The sequence below is a fragment of the Anomaloglossus baeobatrachus genome, chromosome 11 (genome assembly GCF_048569485.1).
Source record: "Anomaloglossus baeobatrachus isolate aAnoBae1 chromosome 11, aAnoBae1.hap1, whole genome shotgun sequence".
Classification (NCBI taxonomy): domain Eukaryota; kingdom Metazoa; phylum Chordata; class Amphibia; order Anura; family Aromobatidae; genus Anomaloglossus; species Anomaloglossus baeobatrachus.
Window position 1 is genome coordinate 141,752,219 of NC_134363.1, and position 24,994 is coordinate 141,777,212.

Genomic DNA, 24,994 nt, shown 5'->3' on the forward strand with positions numbered 1-24,994 from the left:
GTCCAAGGAATATATAATATATGGTATGAAATATATATCATGAACAGCACCATAGACTATCACCGGTAGAAGTAATCCATGGAAGACACGTATAGCACTTGTGTGTGAATAACCGACATGTGGATGAGCTTAAGAGTTCCCGCATTGTTCATCCCAATTGTCCTGGCTCATTATATAATTAATGAGTGATGAAATGCCCACCAGCTAGTGCATGAAAAACATGCATGCTCAACTCAGCTGTGCATGCATGCTTATTTCATGATGAGGGAATAGTCTCCTGCCAGCCCACCCCAACATCTTTTCTTCTTAATGAATAGTGGGAGACTCCCTACCACCCGTCATAAAAATTAATTTCAGCACTTTTTATTTAGGCTAACTTACAAGGAGCTGTCCAAGATTTGAAAGATATTGCTGCCTTCTTTCAGAAATAGCATCACGCCAGTACATGGGTTAGGGTACGGTTCCACTTGCGATTTACACGGTCAAGTGAAATCCAATAAAACATCGGATTGCATTCCCACCAAAAGTATGGGGCAGTGTCCATCTTCGATTGATTTCTCATGCCATAGTGGCATGCGGAATGAATAGGAGCATGTTGCGTTTGGCAGAGAGTCTCGGCTCACGCACCCCCATACAAGTCTATGGGTGCGTGTGAAACATTGCAATGCACTCGCATGTCATCCGACTTCAGTGCAATGTACGCAGACACAGGGCGGGGAGGAGATGGGGAGAAAGTGCTCCCTCCCTCTTCTCCGCAGCAGTGATCCGATTGAAAGATTGGATCACAGTCACATGACCCTCGGCTGACGCTCGCAGCAGAAGGTCATTAGCATATCGCTTCCGATGCTCCTCGCAACAGAAGCTATGCTTAAGTGGAACCGAGGCCTTATGTGCAGAATTGCCTTTCATCCCTAATCACATCAATGGAGATGAGCTGCAATGCATGGGCAGGGTTTCTTGGAAGACAGTAGCCATGCTTAACAGTGTACAACCCCTTTAAGAAATTCTTAAAAATAGCGGAATAAATGCTAAAAAAAAATGAAAATATAAATTTACATGGAAGTTTAAAAATGTGACTTCGCAATATGTTTGTCTTAGAAGGCTTCTCTCTATGCGTCATTTACTTATATACCCTTTTGTTTTTTGGTCGTTAGCAGTTTTGTGGCTTTAGTAGAGCATAAAAATGTGGAAAACCCTTTAAAAAAAAAAAAAAATTGTCTTAAGGCTGCTTTCACACTACTTTTTTTAACATGCGTTATGAAATTTTTTTTTTGCTGCAAATGCGGATCCTGTTTTTCTAAAGAAAAACGCATGTGTTATTTTACAGGATTCTGCCACTTGAAGTTTATGGGCGGGCATTGGGGTCATGTGATCGGGAGTTAGTGGAACTCAACGTGACAGACTGGAAATTCAGATGCCGCTGGGGAGAAAAAAAAAAACAAAAAAGAGGAGAGCACGCGAGAAAGGAAGAGCGAGCGAGCGAAAGGAAGAGCGAGCGAGCGAAAGGAAGAGCGAGCGAGCGAAAGGAAGAGCGAGCGAGCGAGCGGAAGAGCGAGCGAGCGAAAGGAAGAGCGAGCGAGCGAAAGGAAGAGCGAGCGAGCGAAAGGAAGAGCGAGCGAGAGAAAGGAAGAGCGAGCGAGAGAAAGGAAGAGCGAGCGAGAGAAAGGAAGAGCGAGCGAGAGAAAGGAAGAGCGAGCGAGAGAAAGGAAGAGCGAGCGAGAGAAAGGAAGAGCGAGCGAGAGAAAGGAAGAGCGAGCGAGAGAAAGGAAGAGCGAGCGAGAGAAAGGAAGAGCGAGCGAGAGAAAGGAAGAGCGAGCGAGAGAAAGGAAGAGCGAGCGAGAGAAAAGAAGAGCGAGCGAGAGAAAAGGAAGAGCGAGCGAGAGAAAAGGAAGAGCGAGCGAGAGAAAAGGAAGAGCGAGCGAGAGAAAAGGAAGAGCGAGCGAGAGAAAAGGAAGAGCGAGCGAGAGAAAAGGAAGAGCGAGCGAGAGAAAGGAAGAGCGAGCGAGAGAAAGGAAGAGCGAGCGAGAGAAAGGAAGAGCGAGCGAGAGAAAGGAAGAGCGAGCGAGAGAAAGGAAGAGCGAGCGAGAGAAAGGAAGAGCGAGCGAGAGAAAGGAAGAGCGAGCGAGAGAAAGGAAGAGCGAGCGAGAGAAAGGAAGAGCGAGCGAGAGAAAGGAAGAGCGAGCGAGAGAAAGGAAGAGCGAGCGAGAGAAAGGAAGAGCGAGCGAGAGAAAGGAAGAGCGAGCGAGAGAAAGGAAGAGCGAGCGAGAGAAAGGAAGAGCGAGCGAGAGAAAGGAAGAGCGAGCGAGAGAAAGGAAGAGCGAGCGAGAGAAAGGAAGAGCGAGCGAGAGAAAGGAAGAGCGAGCGAGAGAAAGGAAGAGCGAGCGAGAGAAAGGAAGAGCGAGCGAGAGAAAGGAAGAGCGAGCGAGAGAAAGGAAGAGCGAGCGAGAGAAAGGAAGAGCGAGCGAGAGAAAGGAAGAGCGAGCGAGAGAAAGGAAGAGCGAGCGAGAGAAAGGAAGAGCGAGAGGAAGAGCGAGCGAGCGCACGCGAGAGAGCAAGAGAGAGAGGAAGAGAGCGTGCGAGAAAGGAAGAGAGAGAGAAATTAAGAGAAAGGAATAAGAGTGCGAGAGAAAGGAAGAAAGCGAGAGCGAGCAAGCGAGAAAGGAAGAGAGCGAGAGCGAGAAAAGAAGAGAGCGAGAGAGAGAGCGCAAGCCTAAGGGTACCGTCACACTTTAGCGACGCAGCAGCGATCCCACCAGCGATCTGACCTGGTCAGGATTGCTGCTGCATCGCTACATGGTCGCTGGTGAGCTGTCAAACAGGCAGATCTCACCAGCGACCAGTGACCAGCCCCCAGCCAGCAGCGACGTGCAAGCGACGCTGCGCTTGCACGGAGCCAGCGTCTGGAAGCTGCGGACACTGGTAACTAAGGTAAACGTCGGGTATGGTTACCCGATGTTTACCTTAGTTACCAGCGCACACCGCTTAACTTAGCGTGTGCAGGGAGCAGGAGCCGGCAGCACAGGCAGCGTGAGAGCTGCGGAGGCTGGTAACGAAGGTAAATATCGGGTAACCACCTTGGTTACCCGATGTTTACCTTGGTTACAGCTTACCGCAGGCTGTCAGACGCCGGCTCCTGCTCCCTGCACATTCAGGATTGTTGCTCTCTCGCTGTCACACACAGCGATGTGTGCTTATCAGCGGGAGAGCAACAATAAAAAAACGAACCAGGGCTGTGTGTAACGAGCAGCGATCTCACAGCAGGCGCCAGATCGCTGCTCAGTGTCACACATAGTGAGATCGCTAATGAGGTCACAAAAAACGTGACTCAGCAGCGATCTCGCTGTGTGTGAAGTACCCATAACTCTCTGTGGTTTCTGGGCATGCTCAGTAGTACACCAAACAGGATCCTGTCTATCAGTATACCACCGTTCACATGCATTTGCGTACAGTTTTGTCAAAATCCAGCGACTTGCAATTTTTTAACATTGTTTAAAAACGCTACTTGTAGGATTTTTGAGCTGCGTCCAAATACTGCAAGTCGCTGGATTCTGACAAAACTGCACGCAAATGCATGTTAACGCAAGTCCATTGCAAATGCATTGAAATGAAACCACATTTGTACTGGATCGGGTTTTGCAGCAAAAAAAAAAAAAAAAAAAAAAAAAGTGTGAAAGCAGCCTTATATGCACTAAATGGAAAACTCCACCGGATACCGGCATGGACTGGAGTGAGATGCGGAGGGGAGAAGGAGGTGTAAGATTACTCCAGAAAAGTGCAAATTGTCTCTCCAGTAAAGGAGACAAACTCTAGCGCAGCGCCACCTATTGGAAGTAGCGATCCTAAAAGTCACAAGTGGATTTTTAACAATCCTTTGCAATATGACTCAGGATATATAAGCCAGATCAGAATCCCAATTTGTAGACACGGTGTTTCGGGGTGCTTGCCCCTCGTCAGTGCAAAGTATGGGGGTGTCTGATCTGGCTCATGAGAAAGCTATGTGGGGACCACGGGGGAACACTATTCTCCTTAAGGAGACTTTGCAAGCCAGTCTGGCTGCCAGGTAAGGGGACTTATAGCTGCCACGTCCCTCTAAGAAATATTCAAATTGTCTCTCCAGTAAAGGAGACAAACTCTAGCACAGCGCCACCTATTGGAAGTAGCGATCCTAAAAGTCACAAGTGGATTTTTAACAATCCTTTGCAATATGACTCAGAATATATGTAAGCCAGAGAGACAACACTGTTGAAATGGACCCTCTCTCATATACAGATATATCTATCTATAGTGTGTGTGTATGTGTATGTATGTGTGTATATGTGTATATGTGTGTATACGTGTGTATATGTGTGTATACGTGTGTATATGTGTGTATATGTGTGTATATATGTATGTATGTATATGTATGTATATGTGTATATATGTATGTATATGTGTATATATGTATGTATATGTGTATATATGTATGTATATGTGTATATATGTATATTATATATATATATATATATATATATATATATATATATATATATATATATATATATATATATATATATATATATATATATATATATATATATATATATATATGTATGTATGTATGTATGTATGTATGTATGATAAAAGAAACTACCAGCAACACAAAAACAAACAAGCAGCAACTTTCACAATCTGATATCAAGCTAAAAGAAACCCCAAGCTCACAAATTCACCACGTTGCGGAGAGCTCGCGCTGCCGACACTTCACCCCTGCTCTCATCTCACCCGCTGGCATTTAGAAAACCATTTCATAAGTAATATCTATAATGGTATTTTTATAGACAAATTGCTTCGCTTCAGCACTAGATAATTCAAACTCAATGTACTGTGAAAAAGGAGTAATCAATAGGATCCATAAATTAGCGGACAGCTGGAAGCTTCTGTCCCGGGCAGAATTAATTGCATCCTACTGGAGCATAGTCAAAAGTGGACGTCTTAAATCTTTGACAGAAATGAGGATTTTTTTTCTCCCTGTGGAAGGAGACGGATCTCATCCTCATTATCTTAAATTGAGGACAATTATCTGCAATTCTCAGACTATTTGCCGTGTAATAGGAGCACAAGGACAAGAAAGGAAGTTAGGAAAATGTTCAACAACTTCAAGGCCTCGAGGGGAAACATTCATGAAACGTTATGTCAGGAACAATTATTGATGACCATAGGAAGAAAATAAGTGTTGGAGGAAATGAAGGGTGGGAATTGGAAACCGGGGTCTGCGTTTGTCAAATTCCATTCACTAATAAAAGGTTGTCCTGAAAAAGGTTTGATATGGAGAACTCCAGGGACTGGAACTCTATAGGTTTCCAAGTAACTCAATTCTCAGGTCGAAGTACGGGGTACAGGGAAGTACCAAGCGCACAACGAAAGGGAAGGGAAACTCTGTACCTAGGGAAAGGAAAGATGGTGACCCTTCACAAAACCTACTGCTGATCCCAGGGGTCCCTCACCACCCTAAATACATTCTGCACCTATGCGCCGAGCCGGATTCCTGACCCTGAAATAGGTCCTAGGTTGGGAGCAGATGGGATGAGCTCTTCATCAACCCCACTAAACAACGATAGAAGACACAAGTAGGACACAGGGGCAAAAACATGAGTTACTTATCCGCAGATGACTCAGGTAGAAGATCAGCAAAGTTTTTAGCAACAATACCACAGAGGAGTACAAGCCACCTGCTTGCAACAAAGGCTTGAGTGAACTGAAAATATCACCAGCACAAGTCTAAAGGTACCGTCACACTTAGCGACGCTCCAGCGATCCCACCAGCGATCTGACCTGGCAGGGATCGCTGGAGCGTCACTACATGGTCGCTGGTGAGCTGTCAATCAGGCAGATTTCCACAGCGATCAGAGACCAGCCACCTGTTTAACGACGCTGTGTGTGAGGCAAATCCCGGGATATGAAGATGAATTATGACTCCAGTCATAATCGCTCATCACTCCCTGGCAGTGCCCCCCCCCCTTCTTGTCCTCAGATGTCCAGCATCTGTGAAGCACACACCTCCATGGCCATGTCCTGTGATATGGAAATGAGATGATGTGGGGACAATGGACACAGGATGACTCCCTGCCGTGACCCTGTAGTGGGGGCTGCTAGCTAGTTAGCAAGGCTCTGGAAGTAGCCAGACAGAACGACTCCAGTAAAAAATGGTTCATATCTCGCAAGCCATATTTCCGATAAATATGGCAACCATAAAAATGGTGTCTCCGCATGTGGACGATGCCGGCACCCCCTTTTTATGGGAGCAGGACATTGGGAAATGCCCCAGGCGTGATATCAGCCAATGGGGAACTGGCAGACAGGTCATGAGTCCCCTCGTTCTGTGGCTAAATTCATAACTGTCACAATGAGAGCGTTGGCGTCCGCCTACGATGCTCCCAGGCAAAGTTATGGCCCATATTCCATGTTGGGATATTGTCCATAACTCAAGCCAGGGGTGGAGCAGTGCTCCCTGTGAGGTCACTAAGGTAGGAGGGGACCTGGATCTGCCCAGGTTGATAACCCTACTTCGGCCATTTTCCAGTGTACTTTCGCTGGGGGCACGTGTAGGAAACATCTGTGGGAGTTCCTGGAAACCTGGGTACAGCGCCCCCCTGTGGCCAGACGCAACAAGGTAACTGCTGGAACTGTGTATGCCTGTTTGTAACCCATGCTTTGATTGTAACTGTACTCTGACATATGTATATTCTGTAGATTCCCTATTGTATATATTGTAGTTTCTAGTGTGCTTTAGGCTGATTAAATTATATAATTAATCTTGGGCTGTTCTGTTATCTCGATCTTGAATCCCACGTCTGTGTGTTCGGCTAATAGTTACCGTGAAGCGGTTGGTGGCAGCGAGTTTGGGCCAAGGATTATTGTGGGGAGGCCAGTGAGATTCGGGGAGATTTTATATATTCCGCCCGCGGAGGTCGGGGGAATATATACCCTACTCTCACCGGGGACCCTTCAATAATCGGCATAAGTAGTATAGCGGCCTCCTTGCTTATTGTCGGGCAATTCCATAATTGGCCTGACTATAAGAGGGGCGCTAGAGAGCGCATCACGTGCTCTGTCTGTCGGTCGGGAGGTATAAAGGAGGGGTGACCCCACTTGTTACCCCCCGATTGTGACGTACTGGTAGCCAGCGCGGGGGATTTCTGAGTGACCCCCCCGGTGGTTTGTGACATATTGGTGGCATAGCGGTGGGATCGAGATAATAGTGTGTGTGAGTGTGAGACCCATACTCCCAGACACTAAAGACTGCCTGCAGCAGCTGTGGCTGCTGGGGTCTTCAGACTAGCTCAACACTAGAGTGTCAGAGTGCAGATACTGTAAGGTGTGTGGAGGCATCAGGTGTCAGTTCTGTGTCAGTGACCAAAAGTCTGCAAGAATGGCTGATGGCACCAGGAGCAGAGCTATGCAACTGGCCAATGCTAAGGCAGGAGCCGAAGAGAGGGAGGACGGTGCTGTGGACAGCAATGAGGAGGTTGCCCACGAGTCCTCCAGGAGCTCGACGCCAGAAAACCGTTCTGCCGAGGACATTGCGCAACCTGGCACTGCTGGACAAGATGAGGAGGAGCTCACCCAAGGTTCCTCAACGAGCCAGATGCCAGCCCTCCGCTCTGAAAGGGACAGTGAATCACCAGGCTCCGCAGCGTGCCGCAGATCACCACGTGCCATTCCACCGAGCCTGGGAGGCTCGGATAGCCTTCTTCAAATGGCTATGGCCCTTCTCCAGGCTGGAGACCAGAAGGGCTACAAGGAACTCCTGGCAGAGCGCAGGGCAGAGCGGCACGCAGAGCGTGAGGCTGCGGAGCGAGAGCGGCAGGCAGCGCGTGAAGAGCGAGAGCGAGAGCGACAGGCAGACCGTGACTACCAGCTGCAGCTAGCTCAGCTCCGGCCCTCATCAGCCACACGTGACCTTCGAGACACCAAACTTCCAAAGGTCCGTGTTGAGGACTTCCCAGTGCTGGAGAAGGATGGAGACTTGGACTCTTTCTTGACTGCTTTTGAACGGACTTGCTTGCAGCACCATCTGGACAAGGACCAGTGGGCCAAATACCTGACCCCCCGTTTAAGGGGTAAGGCCCTGGATGTCCTTGGGGACTTGCCTGCTGAGGCAGATCAGGGCTACGACACCATCAAGCGGGCCCTGATCCAACAGTACAACCTCACTCCAGAGTCCTACCGCAAGAAGTTCCGGAGCCTACAGAAGGGACCAAAGGACTCCTGGGCTGACCACCGGCGGGCACTTGCCCGAGCTGCCGACCACTGGACCCAAGGCCTGCAGCTTTCCACCGGACCGGAGATCCTGGACTTGTTCATCACGGAGCAACTCTTGTGGAACTGCCCTGAGGATCTCCGCCAGTTCATCCGAGACCAGAAGCCAAAGGGGTCCACGGCTACAGCTGCCCTTGCCGATGACTACACCAACAACCGGGCCCCTGAGGCCAGGAGAGCGGCCACCAGCAGCACCTGGAGAGGGGGTAAGATGAACTCTGCGACTGCCCCACCTGCCCCTAGACTGCAGGGGGTGTCCCCCTCAACTCCCCTCTCCAGGCCCGTGGCAGAGCCAAGACGGTGCCACCAGTGCAACCTACCTGGACACTTCAAGGCCATGTGCCCTCAGCGTCCCAAGGCCCCGGCTCCGTCCCCGTCCCAAGGGCCGCCCAAGGTGTATTGTGTGGGTGGGGGTGGTGGTAGGTCCCTGGACAGCTTCCAACCTGTCACCGTCGGCCGGTCTGTGACCATAGGACTGCGAGACAGCGCCTCGGAGGTGACTCTGGTGCGGCCTGAGATGGTGTCCCCCCAAGACTTGATCCCTGGAAAAACCCTCGCTGTCTCCGGGATTGGAGGCACTGACCCGGCGCTGCCTGTTGCTGACATTTATGTGGACTGGGGCGCAGGGCGGGGGGTGAGGGAGGTGGGGGTAACTGATCGGATCCCTGCAAACGTGCTACTTGGGACAGATTTGGGGCAGATAACCTCCCAGTTTGGGCCCCCCCCAAGGGCTGAACCTTCAGCCCGTACTGACATGACTCCTAACAATGTTAATGTGTTATCTATGAATGATGTAAGGGAGGAGGGAGTGAACTCTGATATTTCTGCTTGCATAGACACCATAGACACACACTCAGCTGCAGCTGTGACAGGGGAGGGGGTCAGAGAAAGGTGTGACAATGCCTCTACAAGTAATCAGCCTGTGAGCTGGGATCTGTTGCCCTCTGCAGGGATAAGCAGAGAGCAGGGTGCTGCAGGGGGAGGACCAGTGTGTGGGGTGGGGGCTACCACAGCAAATGTGGGGTCCCCAGAGATTTCACAGCGGGGTTCTGTTGCTGCAGGAGGGGAACAGGCAGGTGAGATTGGGGCCGGTCCAGGAGCGGAAGTGCTCCCAGGTAAGATCTCGGTGCATGGTTCCCCCACAACCGGGGTGTCAGGAAGCCAGGTAGGTCTGCCTGAACCGGCGACTTGGTCAGGAACGGAGGAGGAGCAGGCACGACCCACGGTCGCAGCGGCTGTGGCCGCTGTCACCCGCAGTGGGAGTGCTGGGAGCCAAGGGGCCTCCCGGAGGTCCGATAGCTCTTCCCCTTCTGACCAAGTGGCAGCCGAGTCAGGTGGAGGCCAGGACACAGGTCCCGGGGTACTGACTGAAGATGTGACAGTCTCGTCGATTCTGGCCACATCTAGTCAGGGGTTTCAGGCAGCGTTAGAAGCTGACGACAGCCTGAAAGCTCTTAAGGAGCAGGCGGCACAGCCTCCCTCGGACTCGGACCCGGAGCGAGTGGTCTGGGACCAAGGACGGCTGTACCGGGCCACGGTCCAGCAGGGTTCACCGGAGGCGTGGCCCAGGGACCGACAGTTGGTGGTACCCTATCCGTTCCGGACGGAGTTGTTGCGGATCGCACATGAGATTCCGATGGCCGGACACCTAGGGATCGCTAAGACCAAGGCCAGGTTAAACCAGCATTTCTACTGGCCAAAAATGGGGGCCGATGTGGCTGCCTACTGCCGTTCGTGTGAAACCTGTCAGAGAGTGGGGAAGGCGGGGCCACGCCCCAAAGCCCCACTGGTATCTCTGCCAATCATCGATGAGCCTTTCAGGAGGGTGGCTGTGGATCTGGTCGGCCCGCTGGCCATCCCCAGCAGCTCCGGGAAACGCTTCATACTGACGGTAGTGGACTATGCCACCCGGTACCCAGAAGCAGTGGCCTTGTCGTCCATTCGGGCTGACAAGGTGGCCACCGCATTGCTGGAGATTCTCTCCCGAGTGGGTTTTCCCCAGGAAATGCTCACTGACCGGGGGACCCAATTCATGTCCCAGCTGATGGAGGCCCTCTGTAAGCAAGTCCAGGTGCGACATCTGGTGGCCAGCCCGTACCATCCACAGACTAATGGCCTGTGCGAGCGGTTCAATGGCACCTTAAAGCAGATGCTTAAGATGTTGGTCGACTCCCATGGGCGTGACTGGGAGCGGTATCTCCCACACCTGTTATTTGCTTACCGGGAGGTTCCACAGGCCTCAACAGGATTCTCACCGTTTGAGCTCCTGTACGGGCGACGTGTGCGGGGCCCCCTGGCTCTGGTGAAAGAGGCTTGGGAAGGGGATTTGGCCACCCCTGGAGTGTCGGTTATCGAGTATGTCATGCGCTTCCGGGACAAAATGCAGGCCTTGACGCAACTGGTACACGACAATATGGCTCAAGCCCAGGCCGATCAGAAGCGTTGGTACGACCAGAACGCTTGTGAGAGGACCTACCAAGTGGGTCAAAAGGTGTGGGTACTGGTCCCCGTACCACAGGACAAGCTTCAGGCAGCCTGGGAAGGCCCATACCTCGTGTACCAGCAGCTCAACCCTGTAACGTACCTGGTCACCCTGGACCCTGCCCGTGGAAGGCGGAAGCCCTTCCATGTGAACATGATGAAGGCACATCATGAGCGGGAGGCATGTGCGCTCCCCGTGTGCAACCTGCCCGAGGAGGGAGAAGCGGAAACCCTCCCGGATATGCTAGCCCAGGTTAGGGCAGGCGGATCCATTGAGGATGTGGAGGTTGGCCACCAGCTCTTGGAGGACCAACGGTCCCAGCTGTGGGCCACCCTACACCCCTTCCGGGGGTTGTTTACCAACCAGCCCGGAAGGACTGACTTGGCTGTCCATCACGTGGACACTGGGGATCATCCCCCGATCCGGCGTTCAGCATATCGGGTCTCCCTGGAGGTGCAGCAACACATGCGCCAGGAGATTGACGAGATGCTGAAGCTGGGGGTGATCCAGGCATCCAACAGCGCTTGGGCCTCGCCTGTAGTCCTCGTCCCTAAGAAGGACCGAACCACTCGGTTCTGCGTGGACTACAGGGGGCTCAATGCGGTCACGGTCGCCGATGCGTACCCAATGCCACGCATCGATGACCTGCTCGATCAGTTGGCCGGGGCTCAGTACCTGACCATCATGGATCTGAGCCGGGGATATTGGCAGATCCCCCTGACTCGCAAGGCCAGGGAACGCTCTGCCTTTATTACCCCATTTGGACTGTACGAGTCCACGGTGATGCCATTCGGGATGAGGAATGCCCCTGCCACTTTCCAGCGGATGGTCAACACCCTGCTCAAGGGACTTGAAGGGTACGCGGCCGCGTACCTGGATGACATTGCCATCTTCAGTCCCACCTGGGAGGACCACCTAGAGCATCTAGCACAGGTGCTCAGGCGGATCCACCGGGCAGGTTTGACCATCAAGCCGGGAAAGTGTCAGCTGGCCATGAGCGAGGTCCAGTACCTCGGTCACCGGGTAGGTGGGAGAACACTGAAGCCCGAGCCTGAGAAAGTGGAAGCCATCGCATCCTGGCCCACCCCCAGGACCAAGAAGCAGGTGATGTCCTTCTTGGGGACCGCTGGGTACTATAGGAGGTTTGTTCCATGCTATAGTAGCCTGGCAAAGCCCTTGACGGACCTCACCAAGAAGAAGCTGCCCTCTGCAGTCGATTGGACAATGGACTGCGAGACAGCCTTCCGGGCCCTAAAGGACGCCCTGTCCAGCCCGCCCGTGCTACAGGCAGCCGACTTCACGCGGCCGTTTGTAGTACAGACCGACGCCAGTGACTTCGGCCTCGGTGCGGTGCTCAGCCAGGTGGACTCTGCGAGCCAAGAGCACCCAGTCTTGTACCTGAGCAGGAAGCTGTTACCAAGGGAAGTTGCCTATTCCACGATGGAGAAGGAGTGCCTGGCCATAGTGTGGGCCCTGCAGCGTCTGCAACCCTATCTATACGGGCGCCACTTCATCGTGGAGACGGACCACAATCCCCTCAGCTGGTTGCACACCGTCTCTGGGACGAATGGGCGATTGTTGCGATGGAGCCTTGCGCTCCAGCAATACAACTTCACCATTCGCCACAAAAGGGGCCGTGACCACGGTAACGCAGACGGGCTGTCCCGACAAGGAGAGGTCGCGGACGGGCGCACGGGGGAACACCGGAGTGTGCTGCCCCCCTAGCGCCCTCAAAAGGGGGGAGGTGTGAGGCAAATCCCGGGATATGAAGATGAATTATGACTCCAGTCATAATCGCTCATCACTCCCTGGCAGTGCCCCCCCCCCCTTCTTGTCCTCAGATGTCCAGCATCTGTGAAGCACACACCTCCATGGCCATGTCCTGTGATATGGAAATGAGATGATGTGGGGACAATGGACACAGGATGACTCCCTGCCGTGACCCTGTAGTGGGGGCTGCTAGCTAGTTAGCAAGGCTCTGGAAGTAGCCAGACAGAACGACTCCAGTAAAAAATGGTTCATATCTCGCAAGCCATATTTCCGATAAATATGGCAACCATAAAAATGGTGTCTCCGCATGTGGACGATGCCGGCACCCCCTTTTTATGGGAGCAGGACATTGGGAAATGCCCCAGGCGTGATATCAGCCAATGGGGAACTGGCAGACAGGTCATGAGTCCCCTCGTTCTGTGGCTAAATTCATAACTGTCACAATGAGAGCGTTGGCGTCCGCCTACGATGCTCCCAGGCAAAGTTATGGCCCATATTCCATGTTGGGATATTGTCCATAACTCAAGCCAGGGGTGGAGCAGTGCTCCCTGTGAGGTCACTAAGGTAGGAGGGGACCTGGATCTGCCCAGGTTGATAACCCTACTTCGGCCATTTTCCAGTGTACTTTCGCTGGGGGCACGTGTAGGAAACATCTGTGGGAGTTCCTGGAAACCTGGGTACAGCGCCCCCCTGTGGCCAGACGCAACAAGGTAACTGCTGGAACTGTGTATGCCTGTTTGTAACCCATGCTTTGATTGTAACTGTACTCTGACATATGTATATTCTGTAGATTCCCTATTGTATATATTGTAGTTTCTAGTGTGCTTTAGGCTGATTAAATTATATAATTAATCTTGGGCTGTTCTGTTATCTCGATCTTGAATCCCACGTCTGTGTGTTCGGCTAATAGTTACCGTGAAGCGGTTGGTGGCAGCGAGTTTGGGCCAAGGATTATTGTGGGGAGGCCAGTGAGATTCGGGGAGATTTTATATATTCCGCCCGCGGAGGTCGGGGGAATATATACCCTACTCTCACCGGGGACCCTTCAATAATCGGCATAAGTAGTATAGCGGCCTCCTTGCTTATTGTCGGGCAATTCCATAATTGGCCTGACTATAAGAGGGGCGCTAGAGAGCGCATCACGTGCTCTGTCTGTCGGTCGGGAGGTATAAAGGAGGGGTGACCCCACTTGTTACCCCCCGATTGTGACGTACTGGTAGCCAGCGCGGGGGATTTCTGAGTGACCCCCCCCGGTGGTTTGTGACACTGTGCTTGGTAACCATGGTACACATCGGGTTACTAAGCAAAGGGCTTTGCTTATAGTTACCTGATGTGTACCTTGGCTACGTGTGCAGGGAGCCGGCTTGTAGAAGTTGCGGACGCTGGTAACCAAGGTAAATATCGGGTAACCAAGCAAAGCCTTTGCTTGGTTACCCGATGTGTACCTTGCTTACCAGCGTCCGCAGAAGCCGGCTCCCTGCTCCCTGCACATTCAGATTGTTGCTCTCTCGCTGTCAAACACAGCGATGTGTGCTTCACAGCGGGAGAGCAACAACCAAAAAGCAGGGGCCAGGTCGTTGCTGAATGTCACACACAGCAACATTGCTAGCAAGATCGCTGTTGCGTCACAAACCCCGTGACTCAGCAGCGATGTCGCTAGCGATGTCGCTTAGTGAGACATGGCCTTTAGGAATGAAGTAATTAAGCACCAATGGAATACTGACGATAAACAGCTGTGTGGATGTGGCGCCCCTGACCTGGTCAGGCACCACTGAGTACTGCACCCATGGGGGCAGTGCAACACAGGTAAACCAGAAGGCTGACCGAGGTGTGGTTACACAGGCGCATAGTAATCAGGTCTCACACATCTACCTTTGAGTGGACCCCTGGGGAATCCAGGAGGGGGCATGGCCTCCATCTCCACTCAAGGGGTGTGGTAAAGAGCCTGGTTGTTAGGTGGCGTAGGCAGGCACAGAGGAGAGGAAGTAGTGAGCCAGTCTGAAGTGAAGCTCAGGGAGAGTGGACGCAAAGAGGAGACCTGAGGCTGCCACTAGTCAGACAACGTACGCGCAGTGACTACCGACGGGGGGAGATCGGTCACCTGGTAGTGCCATCCGAAATCCACCCCAGGCTAGTACATTAAAGGGGTGGCAGAGTAAGGGGACTGCCAGGGAGGTACCAGGCCCGCAAGGGTAACAGGTCCCAGTGCAGAGATTTATTCAATTTTCTCCTGCCAAACCTGCCGGTGGGGGCACTTCAGACCCACGCCATACCACCACAGAGTCCGCAGCCACGTTGCAAAGTGAGGGCCCGTAGTTCACAGGAGGCAAGCAGCCGGAGTGACCTGGTCCAGGCTACAAGCAAACGGGCCAAAAGAAGGGGAGAACAGGCAGCAGCAACTTCCCTGGGCGACCCCAGCAGGGCTTCAAGTAGGGAGTCACCCCAAAACACACAGGGCTAGGAAGGATACCTGGTTCCAGCCTGGTTCATCCCGGTTACTCAACCTACCATCAACTGTGAGTAAAAATCCTGAAAGACTGCCTGGACTGTGTTTGAGTCATTCTGCGCCTTGTGGTTCCACCCACTCAAAACGGGCCCTGGGGCCAGCCCTACTCTCGGGGGGCCACACCATCTAACTGCACCTACCAACAACCCCAGGCGTCCCTTAACCTGCAGTGGCGGTCCCCTGACCGCAATACCGAGAGTGGCGTCACGAAACTACATATATAAAGAAGCAACCTACCTGTGACCAGACTGTTCCTCCACGTGGAGTCCCTGAAGGTAATGCACCGCCACAACACCTGTGGGGCTTCACATGGAAATCGAGCTCCCACTGGGTTTAAAAGGGGGAGAGATGAATCCAGCAGGAAAGCTACCTATACCAATGACTACTGACAGCAGGAACAATGGAAAGTCAGGGAGCACTGTGCGGAACCAAAAGCTGTGACCTTCTATGGCCAGAAACCACATGATTGTCTCACAGTTCTTCTGCCTTTGCGGACCTAGGGGTTTGCTTTTCTGCCAAAACTGGAATTGGAGCCAAGAAAAATAAAAAAAAAAGTCACGAGGTCTACAGATGTTATAGCACTTTTTTTTTTTAAAAAAAAAAGTGGATCCTAAAATGGAAAAACGTTTAAGGCCTCTTGGAAACATCACAGCTCTATACAACTTCTGCATGCTAAGGGTCCAAAAATTCTACATATGCCCTCAATTTAATATTGAGGCCTACAAAGTTCTATTCGGAGACAAAATTAGTAGTGCTATGTTCTATAAAAATGGTGTACAATTTACTTTTAGGGAAAAGAAAAAACAAAACAAAACATTGTTACATGAGCAACCCCATAGGTTACAATGGGTACATGTGAAGAAGGCCATATGTGAATGTCTCGAGTTCTGTCTAATGATACCATTACAATAATCACCCGTAGATGTGGTCAAACTCGCCATTGTAAAACAACTTTATTTTTAAGTCCTATTCGGTTTCTTGCGGAAGTCTCCAGTCCTATCTATAGCTGGGTTCTGCTAGTTGTTCTTGGTCACAGACTAATTTATCTACACTTTAGATAACAAAATGTATTCCCATTGACATGACTGTAAACTAGAGATAGTCCATTATCAGTTGGCTGTGTAATGGACCTTTTGTTGGCCGTGCGAGACTGAAAGGTTTTTATACTGGAGAACAAAAAAGACGATTTTATAATGTTGGAAAACGGTTTGAGAAGATCTTTGGAAGCTCTTGAAGTCTACCTCCAGATAAGAGACTGGTCACATCTCTCACCAAAAGTGTCCAAAGAGCGTGAGGACCTGAACCACGGGTGCTGTCATCTAGCCCACTACAGTTACAGAAGAAGGCCTCTTGGCTACATCTCCTGCCCTCGGTTTTGTGGAGGGATGTGGTTCACCCATTAAATGGAGGTCAACTAATATGATATCAATGGGTTTCATCATCATGTACAAATGGACATCTTTAACTGCAAGCAACATATGGGGTATCATGCACATAACTAGTGTGCAAATTATGGCAGATCAGTGGCATATATCAATTAACCATTGGTCCACACTTCTAGATCTAGAAGACGTATGGGACAGTGCTTTCTTTGGTGTATAATCCGGCCCAAAATGTTTCCTTTAAATCTTCATTAGCCAATATATTATTTGGGGGTCTGCATAGAACAGTTCACATTTTTTTTCGCCCTTCCACATGGGAATGGGCAATATTTCACTGTTTATAGAACTATATTAAAAGACTTTATTAATTAAGACACGGAAAGTCTTAAAAGCAACTTTGAAATCTTTATTACAATTCCTCCATGTTCTCAAAAACAGAATTGTCATTTGTGTTGTGTTCTACTTATTGACCAAGTGAGTGCACAGTGCTTACAAGCTCTTTGCGCTACAGCTTGCGCATGCTGGTCTGAAAATAGCTGGATCTCAGGATTTGGTAAGAGTCGGTGAACCTGTGCCTTGCCAAAGCCTCAGAGGCAAAGTTACCTCTAATTGCACCACCAGGGAGCCCAGTTCTGACCAGCGGTGTAGCCATACTGTTGGTCCAAGCTGGCAATCATGAGGAGTCCTCCACCAATGACCAGCAGGAAGCCAAGAGGCAGAGGAGCGGTGCGCTCCTGAAGATGGCAAAGACTAACCCTTCAAAAATGTGACAAAATAGTGTCCAGAAGACTAAGAACAAAATCTCAGGGTCTAGTTGTCCTATCAGTATATTTTTGGAGTGCGAGAAGAACTCTGTTGGGTTCAAAGCCAGGACGTCATTGCAATACGTCAACAAGGCTTTAATCATAATACCACATCAAGTGTCAAGACTTTTACGGTTTTTCTTTATAATCCCTGCTTAACGAGGACTTTATTCTTTAGTCTATGCAAAAAAAAAAAATCCTTCAACGAGGGGGCAGGCTCCATGTGTTCACCAGCTTAAAATAACTTGGTAGCTGTGAAGAAAGACTGTTCACAACTCGCTGAGAAAAGTACATTTACAAGGATGACAGGTTAGCTTTCACACAGCCATCATTGAGGTGCAGTTAGAAATGACACTTGGTACCGGAAACAAGAAAAGGTGACGCGCGGCGGCTACAGAACACTAAGCCTTGTGCTATAATTCATTAGCAAGGGAAGAAAATCTCAGTGGATTCACAAGATCACAAGAACCAAAGTTTCATGTAATTGCCTCCACATGCGGTTGACTTGAACAATGCCCCTTTATGCCAGTGTGAAGTTCCCGGGAGTGCGGCAGGTTATAGATCATCCAATTGAGCTGGGAAAGGTTCTTGGGCAGCGTTCCTTCAGCCCACAATGAAGAAAATGAGAAGTTAAACTTTACAGGTTGAGGGACCAGACCAGTGGTTTCACCCTCCGAAAAAGAATCCATACTGGTCATACACAAGTCATCTGCATTACCAGTTATCGCACGGTCAACTTGTGTATTGGGGTCCCCCAACCCTCCCCTGTAGGAACGGCATGTTGTATTTTACCAACCCCGAAGCTTTGTTTCTTGGAAGGATAAACATCTGCTTCTTCAATTCATCATGCACCTTTACCCGACCGTTATTGCATGTATTTAGGCACCAGTGGCAGACGTGGGCAAAAGAAGGCTAGTGTCCAAAAATATATGGGCCCTTTGCCGTTAAATTGCTCACCATAATGCATAATTCCACTTGCTTTGGAGGTAGAAGTGGGCCCCTTATCTCTAGGGCCCCTGTGTGGCTGCACCAATGATATGTCCACCCCTGAATGCCTCTTGCCACCAAACATTGAAATGTCAGCCGATCTTGTCTAAACTATTAGGTTTTGTGAACAAATATCTATTATCTATGGTCATCTTTAGGACTGTGCAACATATAAACATCTCAACCACGCCATGGAAAGAAAATAAATGGGGAGAAAAAAAAAAATCCACTTCCATAAAGTTCCAAAATAACCACGATGCAATAAAGCAATGCGTTTCGAAAGTGCAAACATTCTTGGTCATAGCTTTGACAAAGAAAGTTGGTATGTTCGAAACGTGTTGCTTTCATTGCATCATGAATTTTATTTTTTAAGTGTTTTTTCACAAAGTTTTTTGGAATTTTATGGAGCTGGCTTTTTACCCCCTTTTATCATTGCCTTGCTCTTCGTGAAGCCACACGAATTTCTGTGCTCTAACGCAGACTCAGCCTTAGGGTACTTTCACACTTGCGTTGTTTTTTTTTGGCCCAATCCGCTGTCTTGGGAAACAGCGGAATACGTTAACGGATTCCGTTGTTTCCCATAGACTTGCATTGATGACGGATTGTGCCAAAAGTACCCGCGTTGCTTCCGTTGGCCGATGCTCGTTGCTTCCGCCGAGCGGAAGCAACACAGAATGTAACGTTAAATGCTGGCGTCAAAATGACGCCAACCAACGGATTCCGTTGGTTCCGTTAAAATTTATAATGGTTCCCTATGGTAGCGGATTCCGTTGCTAAGTGCTTAACAAAGGAATCCGCTGCTGGATTCCGCTAATTTCTACTGAGCATGCCCAGAATGAAAAAAAAAAAAAATGAAAAAAGAAATAAAACAGAGCCCACGGATTCCGTTAGACGGACGCCTAACGGACACCAAACGGATGCAACGGTCCGTTATTTCACAGGAATCAGCTAACGGATTCCTGTGAAATAACGGACCTGTTGCAAACGTTGACACCACAAAAATAACGGATGCGTCAAAACGACGCAGCAACGGACCCAGCGGATTCAACCCAACGCAAGTGTGAAACTAGCCTTACATACAGGTGAGCTGGTTTACTCCCCCTACACGTTAACCACACCATACTCATGAGCTGGAGCCAAGTCATGAGTCTTCTCTTCCCAAAAGGTTAGTATGTGTGACTAGGCTTCCTTCAAAAGGTTGCATCATGCCTTGACTTGACCATCATGCTTTGCGACAAGATGTCATTAGTGACCAAGTAGAATATATTCCTTCAGGTATAGTAGGGTCATTTACACAAATATATGTAAAGTTCTTGTTCATACTGCTGGCAGTAGAGACCTTCTCTCTGCCCTCTGGTGGCATGCAGAGAGAACACGAGAGAAGGAATCCAGCAATGTGCCGAGACCTGGAAGAAACGACCATTCATATGGACAGACTTGATGCACGCAAGCGGACCTGGAAGAAACAACCGTTGGCATGGATAGACTTGAGGCACGCAACCGCCCCTGGAAGAAACCACCATTCACATGGACATACTTGGTGCATGCAAGCGGACCTAGAAGAAATTACCATTGACATGGACAGACTTGAGGCATGCAAGCATCTCCTGAACCCCAAGAAAGTCATGGCTCAGGGATCGAGAAGAGCAGTTTATCTTCCAATGATAAAATGGAGATGTTTCTTAGTCTAGAAACTTATGGATAAGCTTAAAACCTTTCTTAGTCTACAAATAAGTCCTAAAATCCAGTCTGAAAAAGAACAACCGCAACAGTCCAGGGAAGCGCTGCCCTCCTGTAACATACACGAATGTAGACTGTAGGAAGCCTATAGTTAGGGAATGGTAATTGATGGAATCTCCTCATCTACAACTCCAGTGTCTGAACTGCTCCATCTACAAAGCACAAGTATTAAATTCGGAAATTCACAGGCTAGGATCCAGTATGGTATAGAATGAATACTGTGTGCTACAAAAAAAAAACCAAACAAAATCCTGACATGACATCACCTACAGACAGAAGGTCCCAACTAGCGAGTGCCAAGAGCTGGACGCCTGCCAGTGCACGGAGAGCGCACATTGTAGTTACATTAGAGGCCATTCACAAGTAGCTTCTGAAGCTCATAAACCAGACATGATATAAACACAGCGCGCGACCACTTGAGTCCCTGGTTAGGACGTTCAGGAGGACGAGGACAACCATATGGTGCACACGCAACATGTGCCGGTTATTAATGAAACCACCACTACGTGTCATGACCCCCCCAAATTATCAGGTCGGCTTTAATGAAAAGAATCATAAAAAAAATTCTATTAATAATTTGCTTAAAAAATAGTTTTCCTACAAATCTTTGATCATTGTGATCAGAGAGAGCGAAAGCGTCTGGAGCGTTGGACCCTAGACTGCAGCCGAACTACAACATGCTAGGGCCATTGATTGAGGTCATGGTCTGGTGAGGACTGTGTGTTTTGTAACGTTATCAGGTCAAAGTGCGGAGTTGTCAAGATACCGGAGTGCAATAATATACAGCATGTAAAGAGTGCCAACATTCACCATGGCACCATGCCATGTAGTCAATAGGCGGTGTCCACATCAGATTAATATAGTCATTGCATGTGCTACAAGTATACAGCAAGTGTTACAATACAGGTATAGTATACAGTGGACATAGAGGGCCAACATTCATCATGGCACAGTGGTCAGCGCTCAACCCAGAGCTGTAACGTCTACGACAGAAGTTTGAACAATATCAAATTAAGGACCCTTCAAGGAGTTGTCCAGAATTAGAAACCTCCCCCTTCCCCCCCCCCCCCCAATAGCTTCTTTCCTTGAGAAACAGCGCCACACCAGGATTCATCCGGTATTGCATCCCGGCTCAACTGAGCTGCAATACCGCCCTCCCTCTATAGAGAGGTGTGGCACTGTTTTTAAAAGTAAGTAGCCATGTTTCTCCAATATTGAACAAGCCCTCTTTAGGGGAGGTCTAAGAATAAGTGACGAGTGAGCACTTCCATGCTCAGGTGCTCGGTACTCGTAACTAGTGATGAGCGGGCACTACCATGCTTGGGTGCTCTGTACTCGCAACTAGTGATGAGCGGGCACTACCATGCTTGGGTGCTCAGTACTGGTAACTAGTGATGAGCGGGCACTACCATGCTTGGGTGCTCAGTACTGGTAACTAGTGATGAGCGGGCACTACCATGCTTGGGTGCTCTGTACTCGCTACTAGTGATGAGCGAGCACTACCAAGCTCGGGTGCTCTGTACTCGTGTAACTAGTGATGAGCGGGCACTACCATGCTCGGTACTCATAACTAGTGATGAGCGGGTACTACCATGCTCTGGTGCTTGGTACTTGTAACTAGTGATGAGTGAGCACTTCCATGCTCAATACTCATAACGAGCAGTTGGACGGATTTGACTCGTGTACCGAGAATAATAGAAGTCTATGGCAAACTCAAGCATTTTTCCGGAAGATCTTCTGGAAAAAAAATGTTTATTCTCCATTGATTTCCATTATACTTGGTAGACGAGTCATGCCAGTCCGAGAACCACAAGCCCGTTACAAGTACTGTACTCGGTAGTGCTCGCTTGTCAATATTGTGAATGCTTTTTAGTAAAGACATTATGTACCAAAGTCTCAAATCTTCATCTTCACGAGCCCTTTAAAGGATAAGGGTACTTATTACACTTTTACGATGCTCGCCCATCATCCACACCCTACAAAATGTTACCCAAGTGTTGACATAGAAAAGACATTGTAATTTTGTGGCAATACTTGGCATCTGTGGCACCTGGAACACATGCCAGTCTGAGGACTGGGCACGTAGAGCAATGCACGGTACCAGAAGGTCTTTCCTACCGGAAAACCACAATGAATGAACGATGGAAGGAGGCTACAGAGTGTCGTATCTTTTTAAATAGCGGGTTCTCCCCTCTGCCAAGATGTAATGTTCCGCCCAGATCTATTTCTAGAGCGGATCATGAGGTTGAACCACCTGACTGCAACAAGCGAGAGGTTTACCCAGCAAACAGAGGTGGAAATCTAACATTTGGGTCCAGAGATCACATCATGTCCTCAACGTGGACCTTGTGCCGAGTCCTTACACAACACAGTCACAGGGTCAGGAGGTGACTCCGCGCCGAGCTGTGGTGTGCCCTGCAGACTGTGCGATTTGGGACATTTCCAAATGAGCTCAGCCCGCAGCCACCTCGCACGTCCAAACCTTGACGCCACTTAAGACAGGCGAGGAAGGTGCAAGTGTTCTCAGACTGTCTTGGCTCCTCTTCAACTCTCCCAAGAATACACAACACTCACTCAAGAATGGAATAACCCATAAGTTGCCAGACAAGTCTGCTCACTCTGGTACCTGAGGAGGGGGGTGGTGGGTCAATAGCATTTAATGAGGGGATCACAAAGTCTAAAATGAAGCAAGACAATGGGGGCTAGAAGGCAAACGAAGCCGGGGGTAAAGATAGCCATGGACAACCAATGGGGGACGCTCTGCAGGGTTCTTATAAATCATATTTTATAACCAAATATTATTAGAATAATATTATACATATATAACACTAATCAACCCTTTTAACCCATGAAGAGCATGGTGCCCTTGATGCCAGGCTTCCTCACAATGCCTACATCAATGTACCAGTACTATAGGTGAGAGCTAGGGGGGCAGAATATGCAGCACTAAGGTGGGCATGAATATTAGGGATGGCTTTATACATAAGTGGGTCATATATGAAAATCACACATGCCCAAATAATGCCAGGCTTTGCATGTGTTCCCATCTGTACTACCCAATTTCCCCAAAAATATGACCTAGTACAATTTTGGGGTACAATTAAAATATAAGACCTACTTCAAAAATAAGGAGGACTCAAGAAAAATATAAGATATCCCCTGAAAATAAGCCCTTAGTAAAAAGTAATATAAGACACAGTAGCAAGTCATGGCAATGCCAGTCTGGGAATTACCAATAGGTTACTATTCAGATCATGTCAGTCTGGGTTTCTTTACTTTATCTGGGCACTGCCAATGCACATTAGTAATGATAATGCCAATCTGTGGGGTTACAGAGACCCTCCCGATTAGGTGGGTGCCTGGGTCCATGTACACAGTTATCTGGGCACTGCCAATGCACATTAGTAATGATAATGCCAATCGGTGGGGTTACAGAGACCCTCCTGATTAGGTGGGTGCCTGGGTCCATGTACCCAGTTATCTGGGCACTGCCAATGCACATTAATAATGATAATGCCAATCTGTGGGGTTACAGAGACCCTCCTGATTAGGTGGGTGCCTTGCCAGGTTTCTAATATGCCATCATGGGTATGGTGGCCACAGCGCAGCACTCACCTTCTTGGCCCCGTGCTTGGAGAACTCCTTGGCCAGGTGCCTGCCGATGCCCCTGCCCCCGCCGGTGATGAGCACGGTGTCCCCCCGCAGGTCCCGCAGCCGGGTGGGCAGTACCAGGCAGGCGGCAGCTCTGATCAGACACAGGACCATCTGCACGGGCAGCACCAGCAGCCTGCCCAGACACCTCCACTCCATGCCGATGCCTCCGCCGTGCCAGTCCGCTGCAAACTTTACCATCCACTTGTGCGAGTCGCTGCCCTAGAGAGGAGTGCCCGGCTGCAGCCCGCTGCCCATCATTCGCGCTGATCGCCGGCAGCTGCTGCTCTCCGCTGCTCGCACAGGGCTGCAGCAGGGGCTTTTATACCCCATTAAGCCTGATTGACGGATAAAGTGTTGGGGATGTCTCACTACTGTTTGTGAGAGCGGCTGTTGCCTGTAGTTGGTCCCCTCCCCCATGAGCACAGGAGACACACTCCTCTTTCTCCTGCCTCTCCACCCTCCCTTAGGGCTGTCTGCATGAGACGACTTGTACAAGCCACGTTACTACAGCTGGGACTCAGACCTGTGAGGTGTGCAGATGTAGCAGAGCTGGGAGAGGAGAACATTCCCCCAAAATGGGAAAAATCCCCTGGATCGTCACCAGCTACTGGGAAAGCTGGGTGACAACCACTGGGGGCACTATACTGCTCCTGCACGAGTGGCACCCTTCTCCAGCAATGCCCCATAACTATGCCTAGCGATGCCCCCATAGCCATGCATAGTGATGCCTCATAATCATACTTAGTGATGCCCCCATAACCGTGTCTAGAGATAAATCGAATCATGTCTAGCGATGCCCCATAACCATGCCTAGCAATGGCTGCATAACCATGCCTAGCAAAGCCCCATAACCATGCCTAGCAATGCCCCATAACCATGCCTAGCAATGCCCCATAACCATGCCTAGCAATGCCCCATAACCATGCCTAGCAATGGCTGCATAACCATGCCTAGCAAAGCCCCATAACCATGCCTAGCAAAGCCCCATAACCATGCCTAGCATTGGCTGCATAACCATGCCTAGCAATGCCCCATAACCATGCCTAGCAATGGCTGCATAACCATGCCTAGCAATGGCTGCATAATCATGCCTAGCAATGCCCCATAACCATGCCTAGCAATGCCCCATAACCATGCCTAGCAATGGCTGCATAATCATGTCTAGCGATGCCCCATAACCATGCCTAGCAATGCCCCCATAACCATGCCTAGCAAAGCCCCATAACCATGCCTAGCAATGGCTGCATAACCATGCCTAGCAATGGCTGCATAATCATGCCTAGCAATGCCCCATAACCATGCCTAGCAATGCCCCATAACCATGCCTAGCAATGGCTGCATAATCATGTCTAGCGATGCCCCATAACCATGC

General features: G+C 49.8%; 1 protein-coding gene across 1 annotated transcript in view; it reads right to left on the bottom strand.

Moving 5' to 3' along the window:
* The window catches only part of DHRS3 (dehydrogenase/reductase 3), a 50,738-nt gene extending 26,714 nt beyond the window's left edge, over window positions 1-24,024 (bottom strand). Inside the window, exon 1 of the mRNA XM_075329013.1 lies at window positions 23,584-24,024. Coding sequence (XP_075185128.1) covers window positions 23,584-23,820 — 237 coding nt within the window. The 5' untranslated portion in view covers window positions 23,821-24,024. The remainder of the gene's footprint in view (window positions 1-23,583) is intronic.
* Between the last annotated feature and the right edge of the window lie 970 nt (window positions 24,025-24,994).